Consider the following 15,881-nt stretch of genomic DNA (forward strand, 5'->3'; position numbering starts at 1 on the left):
TTGCACACAAATGTTCATGGCACCTTTATTCACAACAGCCAAAAACTGGAAACACATCAAATGTCCACAGGTGAATGAAGAAATAAATTGTGGTATATCTGTACAATAGAATACTACCTAGTAGGAAAAAGAATGAAATGCTGATACACAAAACCATAGATATAATTCAAAAACATGCTGCATAAAAATAAGCCAGATACAGAAGAGTACATGATGCATTAAATTCTAGACTAGGGTAAACTAATTTGCAGATAGAAAGCATATCACTGGTTGCCTGGGGCAAAGTGGGTGGCGAAGGGCAGAAAGGAACTTTTAGAGATGATGAAAATATTCTATATCTTGATTTCATACTGTGTAAGATATGTATATATGTGTGTGTGTGTGTATATATATATGTTAAAACCCATATTCCTCATGACTTAAAGTGAGTGCATTTTATTGCATGAAAAGTATAACTCAATAAAGTTAATTTTTAAAATGTCAAGGTCAAGAAAAAGCCTAAAGAACTGTTTCGGATTAAAGGAGACTAAAGAGACATTACAATCAAATGCATTGAATTATCCTGAACATGGATTTTTAAGAAATACATATAAATGGCATTATTGGGACAATTGACAAAATTTGAACATGGATTACAGATTAGATCATAGTACTGTACTAATGCTAAATTTCCTGAGTTTGATAATTGCACTGTGATTATATAAAACAAAGCCCTTGATCTTGGAAAATATTTAGACAAAGGGACATGAAGTCCTCAGTTTATTATTAAGTGGAAGATAGAAAGAGAGAGAGAAATATAAAGCAGAGCAAAATATAAACAACTAGTAAGTATGAGTAAAGGTTATATAAAAGGTCCTTGTACTATGCTTGCAACTTTCAGTAAGTTTGAAGTTATATTTTATAGCAAAACAAATGTTTTAAAAGATGAGGTAACTTCTAGATGGGAAGAAAAAAATAACTACATTCTAGTTCACAACTGCTTTCAAAACCAGAAGATGCTGGAATGATTTATCCTATTGATAAGAAAAAAGACCCAGGATATAATATCAGAGTTCTCTAACTGGTTGTATAGGTAGTTCTGAGAATTAGAAAGAATGAATAATTCCTCAGGGACATTAAAGGAAGGAACAACCACTCTCAAAAGAGAAAATCTCCTCTTCTCCAGGAAGAAAGATAGCATCTGATCTTTAAAGTCATAGTCCAAAATAATTTTCTTTTTCTTCCTGTTCATCTTTATCTTTTGAAGAATTAACTAAGTCCTGCAGTTAAAAGCAATGATTTATAATCAGAAATTATTATGGGAAACAAAAAAAGAAAACATTCCATTTTCACCTTTTCTTCTTGGCGCACACTGAATCAGAGAAAACAGAGTCCATTCTCTTCTCACAGATACAATTGTACGTTTGAATGCAATCAATAGTTGCCATTCTTGTTGAGGTTAAAAATGCACATTCTCCTCTCCCAGAAGAAAAACGCATTATTGTAGAATTACTGTAGAACAGAAAACATATGTAGTCAACTGTTTAATTCCAAAGCTTACAATTACATAAACCATGATTTTAAAAAATTCTGCTGCCTAAATGTCTAGAATATGGAAATGCTTATCATAACTTCATCACTAAAATATTTTCTTTTGCTCTTAGTCCATTAAATAGAATCATGACCTCTTAATCACACCCACAATCTCCCATTTTATTCCACACTGACAATTTTTGGTCAGAAGGCAAAAGTACCTTGCAATATTGCAATGAAATTATGATATATTGCTTTCTTGTGCTAATTTTTTTTCAATAAAAGTGAGAGATTAAAAAAAAAAGACGGTGGCCAGGTACAGTGGCTCACACCTGTAGCCCCAGCACTTTGGAAGGCTGAAGAGGGCTGATCACTGGAGCCCAGGAGTTCAAGACTAGCCTGGGCAACATAGTGAGATCCTATCTCTACCAAAAAATACAAAAATTACCAGATTATCAGGATGTGGTGGCACACGCCTGTAGTCCCAGCTACTCAGGAGACTGAGGCAGGAGGATCACTTGAGCCCGGGAGGTTGGGGCTACAGTGAGCTGAGATCATGCCACTGCACTCCAGCCTGGTGACAAAGTGAAATCCTGCCTCTAAAACAATTAAAAAAAGAGAGAGAGAGAGGAATTGAATATCTGTAACATAGATAACCAGGGCTCATGTATATATATTGTAAGAAGAAAAGGGAAGAATTGGAATATAGTCAGAGATGAGATTGTTCGATCGTGTTTTCTCTCCTTTCCTCCCCCACCCTATAGCTAAGAGTTATTAGCTAATGACAATTCTTTGAAAAATATCTAAAGCATGACTTCTATTTTAGCAAAATGGTTAAGTGCCAGAACTACCTTCCTATTAAAAACAATTTAAAATACTGAATAAAAAATATGTTAAGCCTTCTTGACTAACTTCATAAACTGTTAAGAAGCAGATTCATACTCAGGCTGAATATTAAGTAAAGGTGGGACTGCAGAAGGGCAAGTGAAGCACTGAAGATCGTTTTTCCCTTAATGGATGTAGTAGGCTGAAATGAATTCCACTCAAGATGGAGATTCTAAGTAGAAGATAAGCTACATAGGACTGAGAACCCAAAGGGATATACATTCAGTATAAACCACCTAGAATTGTCTTGAACCTTGGATCTAAGCAGAAAAGCCCCCACTTAAGAACTCAAAATCAAAAAAGCATCCGTCATATGTTTGCATTTGCTGTATTATTTAAGAAAGTTCAAATCTGCTACAGGAAAATAAAGAAACAGGTAAGGAAGATAAATGAAACCACATAGTTTGTGAGGCGTAGGTAGAACTCACAAGATGTGTTAGGTGTGAACAGGTAAAATTAGTAACATATGAGACGTTAGATATAGATACAGTAAGTAAAGTATGTGAGCATCGAACATAGACAAAAAAAGAAGGGACCAAATAGACACTAAACATACACAAAATAAACACGAGGCTCATACAAACTCAACATTCTTGAGGTCTTAAATTCACCACCCACTGGTGATACCCATTCTGGCCTCTGCCCAAGAAACACAAATTAAATCCACAGCTGCTCATCAGGGTAACTGGAAACTTACAGCTGTGGCCAGGCTTACACATTCCTGTAAGAGAGAATCTTCCCTGTAGACAAACATGTGTGTGCTGGCCACAAAAACTTTGTGTCTGTTGGGACCCCTTACTCACACAACAAGATGGCCCCATATCATCATCAGGAGAGGATTTATGCAGCAGAGAGAGTCAGGTCGTATGAAGACTGCATAACCCAAGATTCAGGGTTATGCATAACCCAAGATTCAGGGTGATCCCTTCACCCTGCACCTTATCCCAAGTGCAACAACTTATCCTATCTCTTTCCCTTTGAACTGTGCTATGGGTTTTACATTGGTTTAACCAACTGTGATTTGATCATCTTAATTTGGCCTGTGAGCCTTTCTGTTCTGTGACCTCTGGAATAGTTTGCCTGGGAGTGTGCTTGAAGGATATGATTACATCAAGGTAATTCCCTCTGCGTGACATCTTTTGCAGGTTTGCAGCCCAGAACTACAATACTTGCAGAACCCACACTTAAAATTATAATAATTAAGATTTTTTAAAAGTCAATGAATAGTTTAACCAGAACTAAATGTAAACCCAAGAGTTTACTAATAATGTACTTCAAAATAGAAGGTCTATAGTGAAGGTGTGTGTGTGTGTATGTATATATAAAATACATGTTTTATATGCTATGTATGTATAAACTAATTACATAAAGTAACTCAAAATAAATTTTTTGGATACTCAGAATACTCATTTGTGGCTGTGGGAGGGATCATTATGGCTGACTTAGGATGGTCCAATCACTTCATACCACCCACCTTCCTTTATGATTTTGTTTCATTTTATGTACCTCATAATACATATTTCTGAGCATGTGTTTAGCATGATACTTTAAAAATTATTATTAACTCTTTATGTCATCTCTTCCTTTTCTACCTATACTTCCTAAAACACTCTTACCCATTGTTCTAATTGTTACTAAAGACTCCTGCTTAAAAATGAGTTAAACTGTGTGAAATGAGAAAAGATTCTTTAGACACAATCATTTCACACCACCCCCTCCCCCACCAATGTTACAGTTTGAATGCTTTCCAGACACTTACATTCCAGGAGATGTGCCATTATCAATCCATTTCCACTTACTTTCCCTTTCATCATATGATAATCCAATCCAGTAATTATTTTCATAAATCTGAGATTGAATGAAGGCCTATAATAGAACAAAATATATTAGGTGACTAAATTCCCATCTGTTCGATGAGTGAGAACAAGGACAGGTCAAGGGGCCGACTGTTTCTATGGCCAGTACTCTGCTACTCTCCACATCATCCTTCATCCCTTTTCCCTAGAAAAACCTCTCTTCCCTAGATCCCTGCCTTTCCATTTCCCAAAGTAATTTTCCCCTCGTATTAATATAGTATTCATTTATGTTAAAAAATGGCTGTCAGTATCACTGACTATTTAAAACATGGAAAAGTTTAATATCCAAATATCTACCAATAGGAAAGTTGTTAAATATTTTATAATGCTTTATGAAACTATCCAAAATCACGCTCCAGAAGAAGATTTAGGATGTAGAAAATTGATCATCACTTAATCTTAAGTGAAAAAAGGAATCCTCAAAACAAATCTATTAAAATAAAAAGGTGTGTGTATGATAGGGGCGCAGTAAAATCTTAAGCCCCATAAGAGGAAGCCTTGCTATAGTTCCATACTTGGAATGGGTGAAGTATTTGGAAGTATTTACTATGTCTAAAATGTAATATATCAAAGTGACATATTACATAATGTCTGATTAAGTGACTAAATATATTTTTAAATATAGGTTTAAATGTAACTGTTTTACTGTATCATATGAAATTATTTCATAACTTGATATCATGAATTCTTTTATACTATGATTTTTTAAACATTCATTAGATTTGCATATACATTTTGTGTTGTTTTCCTAAACAATAAATAAAAGTTTCAGGCTAATCTTTGCAAACATATCTCTATAAAAACATATTTTGAGTATTTGGATAACTTTTATTAGTAACAGTTTTTAAACATTTTAAACATAATTGTTTTAAAATTCAATATTGTTATATTCAATACTGTTATCACTATTATTCCGTATTGTTATACTATATCACTATATTTTCTCTTTTTACAATTCTGTTTTAAAGATACACATCTTGAGATAATATATAAGAATGTTAAAAAAAAGAAAAAGATCTCAAAAAAAAAAAAGAATGTTAAGTGAATGTTACCTATGAATGCAATGAAAATCACTATTGAGGCTAATTTGTAAAGCTGTTATCACTTTTATGTTCCTCGTTATTATCTCCATTTTTGAAGACAGGCTCAGAGAGGTTAAATAAATACTAGAGGTCATCCATCTCCCTTTCTAAGGAGTCTGCAGTATAACCACTGACAGGGAGATGATTTGCAAAGACCCAAACAGCATCCTTAATAATAATGGTCATCATAATAGATAACGTATTGAATATTTAGTAAGTAGTAGAATTATATGACCATTAGCAGGCATTGTTTCCTGGGAGCCTCTTAACTATATCATTTTTGCTCACACGACAGACACACACAAAGAATAGTTGAAGTCTCTCATTCTGGACTCCAGCCTGTCTTTAATATCTTAGGTCCAACATTGAGAAACAGCGTCCAAGAGAATAAAAGTGAATGTAAAATACCAGTTCATCTTTGTCATCTATCTTCAAAAGGGATGATCTACAATGTTGACAAGTCTGTTTACATCCCTTCCAGTCTTTCTTCTGCATGGTAAAATAATAACAGTTTACTCCACAACAGGACCAGTGGTCTTCAGAGAATTTGCCTACAATATATAAGGTGAATCATCAAACTTCTTGTCATCTGGTATTCTGTTAACCAGAGCAATATGTTTATCAGCCCACCATAACTAAATAAAATCCCAATAGCAATCAATAATTATAATACAAGGTTCATCAAGATTCTGGAATACAAGAGATACCTTCACTCCCGTGTCCAATGCAGCATTATTCACAATAGCCAAGCTATGGAAACAACCTAAATGTCCACTGATGGACGAATGGCTAAAGAAAATATGTTATATACACAGAACGGAATATTATTCGGCTTCCAAAAGAAGTAAATCCTGCTATATATGACAACATGGATGAACCTTGAGGACATAATGCTCAGTGAAATAAGCCAGTCACAGAAGAACAAATACTTTATTATTCCAATTATATGAGGGATCTAAAATAATTAAACTCACAGAAGCATAGAATGGTGGTTGCCCAGGGTTGGAGGGAAGTTCAATGGTATAAAGTTTCAGTCATGCAAGATAACTAGGTTCTAGAGATCTGCTGTACAGCATAGTGCCAACAGTTAACGATACTGTATTGTACACTTAAAAACTTATTAAGAGGGTAGATCTCGTGTTGTTACCGCAAATACATAAATAAATGAAAGGACATGAGGAAACTTTTGGAGATGATGGATATATCTATTACTCTGATTGTGGTAATGGTTTCGTTTCTGTCCAAATTCGTCAAATTGAAAACATTAAAAATATGCATTTTTGTATATCAATAATACCTCAATAAAATTGTCTAAAAATAATAAAATTGAATTGTTTTTAAAAAAGATTCTAGAATGTTTTCTAAATAAAAGAAAAAGTTTAAAACTTTTTCTTTTCCTCCTGTATTTTATACTATATTAAACTTTTAAAATACTACTCAGCCTTTAAAAATAGAGATGGTAAATTTCTACTAATTACCATACCTAAATGAGATTAAATATACAAAAATTCTTTGTAAACTCTAAATCCTAAACAAGTATTTAGTAGTTGTTGATTAACCAGGTCAATTAATTCCATCATTATGCAAGATAATAGAGTTTACTGTATGAGATTTAATATTTTTATATCTTAAGTGCTTTCAATGGTATCATCGCACAGAGTCGCACAAACATTAACACTATGGCAAATCTTGCAGATGTGCTGCAGGGAGTACATACTGGTCACAAATAGACCAAATATGTGAAATCAAGGCAGAATGGAAACACACACATGTGCATGACACACACAATTATCTTTATAACAGCATCCAAATAAAAGCCCTTGTGCCCATTTTAGCACAAATATATTTTTACTGAAAACCTCCATATTCTATGTCAGCAAAAAGTGGAAGTCTTTAATTTGCTCACAGGACCAAAATGATCAGAATTTTCAGGGGAGTTTACATACTAGTTCACCTTTTGGGAGCATTAATAATGTAAGATGTGCCAATGAATTTTGGGAACTGTAAGCTTTTACTAATCCAAACATGGATCCTGGGGTCCCAATCCCATATTTGAAACAAGCGAAACCTCCAAGATACCCACACTACATCTAAGAGGCACAGATTAAAAGTTGCCCAGTAGACCTCAGAGGTCGATAATACTATCATAAGCCTATTTATTAGGCTTCAAGGATTATGGAGGGGAAGAAATAATGCAAAATCATGCAATCTTTCATTCAAGATTCCCTTCGTACCTGTATTTTGCAAAACTTTAAAAACGATCTCATTTTCTCTATGACATCTGTTCTTTTGTATAAGGTGTGAATCCAGTTCCTTTTTCTGCTGAAAGCTGTCATTTTTGAGAACGTCATATTTTAAAGTCTTATTTGTCAAAATCTGCTCTTTTAAGTAGTTGTCATTTTGCATGATGTACTTTTCACTACAGTTTCTTAGAATTTCCTGCTGTTGATGTTTTTCTTGAATACACTGAAAGACTAAAATTAATGGCATAGATATAATACAAATAAGTACTCATAATAAATATTGAAATTTAAGACAAAAGAAAAAATTTCACTCTGACAACCATTAATCATTACTTTAATTAGTCATTACTTTGATTAGTAATTTGACATTTGGAAAGTAACACCTCAACGAACTGATCATAAAAAGGGAAACATAAATTTCTCACCATTAGCAACTTAAGTGTAGGATAAATAACATATCTGAATAAAATTATGAAGGTGACACCTTACTTCTCAGTTTAGTTTATTTTTAATAACTCATCGTTTACAAATAAGCACTAAAGTAAAAGTCAGTTTGCCAACATTTAACCACATATCTTCTGCATATGAAAATCTGAACTAAGAAACATGAAGTGACAGCACAATTATTATTGGGGCAGATAGAATATCCGCAGCAGAAAAGAGAGTAAGATCCAGATATGTAATTTTATCTGAATATAAAATATCAGTGATTTTTTTCAAAAGATATGAGGAATTCAAACAAAAGGTAATGCTTGAATTTAATATTATATAACAGCATGTGTAGATTCTTTCTTTTACTAAACCATTTCGTCATTACATACTTTGAGAAATGTCAAGAGAAAGCCATAATTTCTTTTGAACAGCTGTCTCTCAAAGAATGTTTATCTCAGATTCACAATAATCAAACCCAAATGGCAGAATACATGTATTACTAAATCCTCTATGAGAAGGAATATTACCATGTATTATACACAGTGAGACAGCTCATCACAGATTCAGAGTCAAGGTTAAGTAAATTAAAAATGACACTGTCATATGCCCAGAAAAAAATTACCAACAAAGGCCAGAGCCACCTGGGACATTCTCTGATTACAGACGGGGAACAATGGACAGAGCATGGTTAATATCTGCACAATCAGTGGTTACTGCTGCTACTCGAACGAGAAAGCTGTATTTTATTACTCACTATTTGTCACCAACACTGTGACTATCATCAGAAGAAGTAAACAGAGGATCCCAAGAGTCACTGCAATGAGGCGCCAGGGCACTGAAAATTCTTTAAATACAAAAATAAGGAAAATAATCACCAGGGGAAGAGCTCGGCTCACTACTAACCTTGACCTGAGAAACCATTTGAAACAAAGAGACAATATCCTCTAAAACTTTGACAAAAATATATCACACAAGTATATTTAAATTTGTAATCTGGAAATTACATGCATGCATTGTAGAAATCCCACACACAGGAATAGTTCTATAGGATTTAAAAAGTCCATCCCACATAAAAGCACCAATAGCAGTAGACACAAAACATGTAGCAAAATCTAAGCTAACGTGTGTGCTCCTTCCTGTGATCACAACTAATCATGAAGAGAAAGGAAAAAGCACTCAATAATGCTAAGAAATTAGTAGTCAATAGTGGATATTCTGAAGCTGCAAATGTGGATGGGTCCATCTTCGAGGGAGTTTCTAGAAATCAACTTTTCTTTCTTTTTCATCAATTCTATTTTTCTCTAAACAATGCTATATTTATCCTTTAGCTTTTGAGATCCTCAGTGTCTGAAAGTTGTATCTCTGATTATCTCTATATTAAAGCAGCAAAAGTTATTCTCAATGCATAGTTTAACAATGACCACATTTGAAGGGAGAGAGAGAGAGCATAGAAAAATTAGAATGCCCCTTTTGATTCAAACATTGTTACTGCATCATTGCCATTAAGATTTGGTAAATACTTAAGGCACATAAAATATCTGCTATCTGCATAAAAATGTTGTTTTTAACATTGATTTTTCATTTCTTACACTTCCTCTCATACTTTTATTTCTCTAGGAAATGTCATGTTTTCTTCAGATCTAGTCTGTCCTTTGTTATCAAGGCCTCACAAATTCTTCTTGACCACATTTAAATAAAAACATTCTACTAGTTTCTCAAATTTAAAAGAATTCACTCATTTCTCCATTCTCACAACTTAAAACAAAAATACTTCTACTACTCTACCCCATTATAGTTTCTTATCACCAGCCAAGAACAAGAAGTACAGATAGGAATCTTTTTTCAAATGTCAAAAGTTTGACAATCCATAAGAAACAGGTGAATGTAAATGCTTAAAACGCATACCTTTGTCATCAGTTTTCCCAGGCCTTTGAGTATCATCAGGCCTTAATCTATTCTGTGACTCTGAAGGAGACTGCAAAAATCTCAGGGTTGAATAAATCTCTCCCTGATCATTCATCTTTAGAGTAAGAAGGTAAGTTTTGCATTCAAATCCTGAAATAGGATGGTTTCTGTTGAAAGAAAAATTAAAATGTCAGCCAATAAGAACACACCAGGATTTGATGCTGAGAGATGTATGTGTGTCTGTCTGTGTGTCTGTTGGTGTGTGTTTATTAACTAAGTGCCTAAAGCATTTAGAGTGAGCCTCATTTATAGAAGAAATGAAAAATCTTTCAATACTTTTGTTAAAGTCATTTATACTTCTAGTGATCACAGCCATGATAATGAGAAAATACAGAAATGATGAGAAAAAAATCTACCAATAGATTATTGTTCTATTCACCCAGCCAATTTTGCTCAAAATATTCAACATACATATACAAATGTTAGGTAAAATTGATACCACTGTAAATCACTGAAACACTTTATGAGTTCAACAAACAAAAAATCTAAATTCTGGAAAAATAAAAATATCCTGGCTTTTAAAAACTTACATGTATTCTAATACACATGTAAATATAACAAAGTTCTTGCATTCTTTTCAACTATACTTGACTCCATCAGAGTGCTTTCCAAAATGTATCGCATATACCTTCTACAAAAGAATTATTTGAGGGTTAATATTGCAAATTGGTTAACATGCCAGACTCAGTGCCTTTTGCAAGATGTACTAAATAAAAATCACTTCAGCTGGAGCCCAGATAAATGTATTTTAAATCTCAAATGATTCCATGTACATTAAAATTTTAGAAATAATCTTCCAGTATATTGCCAGAGAAGCCTATGTGAAAATAAAAGTTGTCAACAGGCAGTCATTAATGTCCATAAAAGATTCCATCGATTAATGAATGTCAATATAGAAAAGAATAATTAAATAGTAAATACCTAAAATTTACTTCTTATGTTAGTCAATATAAAAAGATGATATCCAAGAAATGAGAAATATGAAAAAACAAATTGCACATGTAACCATATTCTTTTCTAATTTTTTTAATTTACAAAATTTTCTAACCTAGTCACATTTTCCCTAATTTCCTAACAAAAAGAAGTATTTTCTATTATAGAGTCATTCAAGATGGATAAAATATGTAAATCATTAGACTTAAGTAAAAAGTAATTAACCCCTCAAATCTCTATTCTTTATTTTGATAACACAAAGCAAAAATCACAGCATATTGAGAAAGAGAAAATAACTTTTTGTTAATACTGGACTACAATTTCCTTCAAAGTAGTGCAGCACTAATACAATCAGTAGCGAATGCTTTCCTATCATTTCTGTTATAATGCTAAGTCATTTGTAATTAAATGCCATATTTCTAGAATTAGTAAGACTAAGGATAATCTGGTAGAAAGATCTGAGAAAATAAAAGCGGATATTACCTGTATCTGTGCTATGCAGTGGTGCAGGTGGAGAAAACTGATTTCAAAATGAGGGAGAAGCTGGCCTTTCGGGTCCTGGATCCCTTAGGGGCTATAACATGAAAGGCAGAAATAAATTGTCTTCGAATGATACTGTAACTCAAAATTTTCTGCCCCACCTCTTGACCAAAGTGATAAGAGGAAATTGTATCATGAAAGCTGGTACTGACGGGAAAGGAAAGATGGTCAAAAACTGCATATTCCTCTATCTCAACTAACCAACCACTTAGTACTCTTTGCAAAATAATGTTCAAAATCAATATTTGAGGGCTGAAAAGATAAAATTTTGTATACATCTTTGGAGAAAATAAAACTAATATCATTAACAAAAAACTAACATACTTTAGAGAAACTGCTGGTAAAAGACATTACTAAAATGTCTACGTATAAAAATATAGACATATAAAAGAAGTGTAATGATTGAACTACTTAACTCTTAGTTTAAATAACAGTCTCTCTGTTGGAAATGTTCTCCTATATGTCATTATTTTTTAAAAGTTCCTTTTTCTATCTGTTTATTTCAAGTAAATGTATTTTTTAAATTACTTTAAAAGATCCGTAATTCCACTATAAAATTGTGGCATATATTCTTCCAGTTTTTTTTTCTCTGTATGTTGTGCTTACTATCAAGGTTGGTATCATTCCCCACACAGGATTTTTGATTTATTATTTTCTAATAAATAATATGTATTCCATTATTTCGAAGAAATTCATCTGAAATGTTATTTTAAAAATATTACTCACAGGGATAAACCATCATTTATTTAGGCAATCCCCTACTGTTGGATACTTAAATTGTTTTCAATTTTTTGCTATTGTAAAATATATTTGGTCTGTACTTTTGAGTATTTTTTTAGGGAAACTTTTTAAGCATAAAATTATATGTCAAAGGGTATATGTATTTAAAGAACTCTTATATCACCAAATGCCCTCCAGAAGAGATGTTCCCTTTGATGTTCCATCAGTTGTGTGTGAAAACGTGCACATTTGATTTTTTAAGAAAAAGATACTGGCAAATTATTTCTCTACTTGAGTTTTCCCATGAAATCTCACTTCATAAATCTATCCCTAAAACCTCCCAGCAAGACCTCACATTTTCACCTATATTGAAGACTTGAAAAAATTCATTTTTGTCACACTACCATGAGGCAGACCCTGCCAGAATGTACTCAGATCTCTCATTGACTTCCACTTTTATTGGATTCAGTCTTTTTCAATCTTCTGATTACAGTTCTAGGAAACCAATTTAAATTGTTCAAATCAGGTGATAGTGGTTAATAAGGAGTGTGGGATAGAGAGGCACAGAACAGCAGGCAAAATTGCTGATACAGAGACATGTAGTCCCTGAAGTCGGCCACATCATCATGTGCAGGCCATCAGATGAAATATCTCCCAGAGGCTAATTTTACTCAATAATGTACGCAAAGTTTCATGCATGGAGTTTGGACGCTTCAGGAATACTTGCTGCTGGGCATTTTCTTCTTTCCCTCCATCCTGGATTGGCTTTGTCAATCCCAAATCAGAGTAAAGATGGTCCGTATCCCTTTATCTCAATGCCAAAATAATAAATAAAGGAAGTTAGTTCTGTGAGAGAAGATAGGAAGTGGGTGATGGGGGCAGGGGCTGGGGTGTAGTAATAGCGGATGTTGAAAAGGTGACAGAGATACTGTCACGTATTGGAGTACCTCTTGTGCATATAACCATATTAAAACCTCCCAACATTGACAAGTATTTATTTTTGTCCCCATTTTACAAATGAGGAAACTAAAGTGAAGAAGTTCATTGACTTGCATAAGGAAACATTATTGCTAATTCTTCATTCCTGTTTAAAATCAGGCCTGACTGAAGACAGAGCACAATGGACCGTGAATTCAGAAGGACCTGGGCTTCCAACAAGGCTCTTGCCACAAAGCATGAATCCTGGAACCAGGCAAATCTGGCTTGAAATGCTAGCCCCTAGCTCCCATGTGTGACTTCAGGCAAGTTACTTCATTTCTCTAAGTCTTGTATTCACCATAGTAAAATAGTGATATTTTTTGCCACCCAAGGTTGCTATGAGGGTTAAATGAGATAAGATCCATCTCAAAGGGCCTAACTACAACCTGGCATATATATGGTGGGCTCTCATAAAATGTTAAAAATTGTTACTTGAAGTCCAAGATTCAAATTGTTCTTATCTATAAAAATTTGAACAAGTCAACCAAATCCTCAAGCCTCACTTTTCTCATAGGTTCAATAAAAGTATCACATGCTTCATAGGCTAGGACTAATTAAATTTAGCACTACAGACAGGATTTCTTACACTTCAAAATAAGTAACTGTTTTCTTGTTTGTTTTTCTTCCCCTAAGGTTCTAATAGGGGAAACACCAGGACTGCAGTGCAGAAATCCTGACATATTATACTGAGCCAGGTTCTCTATCCTGCCATGGGGCTTGGAGTGCTAGTGCCACCATCACTCTAGAGAAACCATTCCGTGGCTGCATATCTTACTGCCCCATTCAGACAGATACTGGTTATGTTGAGGCATGTTTCTGTTTTGATTTACATCCATATAGCTGGGGAGAAGGTGAATAGTTCTCAGGATGGAGACTAGACAAGAGCAGAGCACAATGTTTTATACTTTTTACATATTGTCTCCTCTATCATAATATAAAGTCCACAAGTCTGTCTTATTCATTATTGAAACTGCAGCACATGTAAGAGGCATGATGCCTACAAGTGCACCTGATGAACAAAGTGGATCAAGTTAAAAGGAACTGACTATAAAATCTAGATTTCTTCATAGTTTTGAAAAGAGGCAGAATGAAACTGACGATGGGAAAGCCAAATTTTCTAGCTGCTCCCCTGTTTTCTCTTTATTACCAAGCTCTGAATTGCTGGAAAAGGCAAATTTCTCCTTTAAAGGAAAACACAGTCAGCACCAGAAGATAACAGTAACTTCAAATGAGACTGAAACTCCCTACCTGGCCTTTTGATTAAAGAGGCACAAAGTTGGAAGTATTAAACTTTATCACAACCAGTTAATAAAACGGAAGAGAAATATAAAGGGTTTTGAATGTTCTGGTACTTTGTCTTCCAAATTCACTTTTGTGCAAAACATGCACATAACACACAAATATGAATATATGAAGTATTAATTTGCTTATCTTCTGGCTCCTTTCCTGCAAAAGCCCTTTTTATTTAGGAAACCACACATTTTACTCACTCCTTTCTGACCATACTGTTAGCTAGAAGCTTAGAACAGCTTCTAGTCACACCTTCAAACCTTCGGGTCACACTGTCAAACCTCAATGGTTTATCATTTCACAGCAGCACACTGTTCTTCCTGCCCCGGACTAAAATGAAGGATGTCTGGAAAAACCCCTAGCATGCAGGGAAGATGGTCTGAATCACTTCACTGGGAGGACTAACCTCACCCAGACAAGTTCCCATCTCCTTTTTCATTTGTTCTAATGCCTAACTTTTATCCCACTGCATGACACTGAATTTCCTGGCTCTTATAGTAAAGAAAAAGATAAAAAGAGGCCGAAGCAGGCACAAAGTCAGGAGATAGAGACCATCCTGGCTAACACGGTGAAACTCCGTCTCTACTAAAAAAATACAAAAAATTAGCCAGGCGTGGTGGCGGGCGCCTGTAGTCCCAGCTACTCCGGAGGCTGAGGCAGGGAAATGGCATGAATCCCGGAGGCGGAGCTTGCAGTGAGCCGAGATCGCGCCACTGCACTCCAGCCTGGGTGACAGAGGGAGACTCTGTCTCAAAAAAAAAAAAAAAAAAAAAAAAAAAAATCTCTAGCTTGAGATTTTCTGTTTCCCTAATCACCCTTTTTGTCTTTCTTGTCTTTACAGTAAAATACATTCAAATGCTCTAAGTTTAAAACACATTGTCCCAACTGAACCTCTAGTAATTGATCAAACAGTAACCATCCTTCCTCTTATTTCTGAGAAACCAAACAAGAGGGCCACCTCAGGAACTAAGTTATCTATGATGACATAATGGCAAAAAAAAGGATTCCCGATGGCAATTTAAGGGAAAATAGTTAAGCTGATCTGTAATTAAGACTTCTGATTCTTAAATTAGTATTCTCTCCACCACATCACACAGTTCAAATTAGGACAAGGTAGATGCCAGAGATTTTGAGTGGTAGTTATCCAACTTTACTGATCATCATATGGAAGTCAGCCAAGGCAGATTCTGAACTCACCCTCAAATCCTTCATTTACCTTTGTCGTTTATCTTTATTAAATTTTTAAAATTTTCTATTCTACTTCATTATCCATTCATGCTAGGAATCCAGTTATTAATTAAAGGGGTCAGTGGTTAAACTTACAGCACAGTCCATGCTCATAGGTTCACACATTTCAAATCAAAACGAAGTAGTCTAACAATAGAATATATAAATCATCTCAGTTACATTAATATTTACATTAAAAATATCCATACAAATAGACT

General features: G+C 34.2%; 2 protein-coding genes across 2 annotated transcripts in view; both read right to left on the reverse strand.

The window, feature by feature from the left end:
- Window positions 1-15,810, reverse strand: LOC101129370 (killer cell lectin-like receptor 2). The gene is made up of 8 exons (XM_004052714.4): window positions 15,760-15,810; window positions 11,392-11,482; window positions 9,916-10,082; window positions 8,765-8,854; window positions 7,570-7,809; window positions 5,744-5,886; window positions 4,157-4,263; window positions 1-1,491 (listed from the first exon to the last, which is right to left on the reverse strand). The coding sequence occupies exons 3-8, from the start codon at window positions 10,028-10,030 to the stop codon at window positions 1,329-1,331; spliced, it is 858 nt and encodes a 285-aa protein (XP_004052762.1). The 5' UTR covers window positions 10,031-10,082; window positions 11,392-11,482; window positions 15,760-15,810; the 3' UTR covers window positions 1-1,328.
- Window positions 15,648-15,881, reverse strand: part of MAGOHB (mago homolog B, exon junction complex subunit) — a 15,001-nt gene continuing 14,767 nt past the window's right edge. Inside the window, exon 9 of the mRNA XM_055358668.2 lies at window positions 15,648-15,810. The gene's annotated coding sequence lies outside the window, so the exon portion shown is untranslated. The remainder of the gene's footprint in view (window positions 15,811-15,881) is intronic.

This window comes from Gorilla gorilla, chromosome 10 (genome assembly GCF_029281585.2).
Source record: "Gorilla gorilla gorilla isolate KB3781 chromosome 10, NHGRI_mGorGor1-v2.1_pri, whole genome shotgun sequence".
Taxonomy (NCBI): domain Eukaryota; kingdom Metazoa; phylum Chordata; class Mammalia; order Primates; family Hominidae; genus Gorilla; species Gorilla gorilla.

Bases quoted from the DNA above. Each gene is read 5' to 3' on its own strand.
- LOC101129370 (XM_004052714.4), bottom strand. From the start codon at position 10,030: ATGAATGATCAGGGAGAGATTTATTCAACCCTGAGATTTTTGCAGTCT. The intron at 5,887-7,569 runs GTACGAAGGGAA...TATATATTGTAG, and splicing joins TAAAGTTTTGCAAAATACAG to GCAAATTCTCTGAAGACCAC. The intron at 1,492-4,156 runs GTAAGTGTCTGG...TCTGTTCTACAG, and splicing joins AATGGCACATCTCCTGGAAT to TAATTCTACAATAATGCGTT.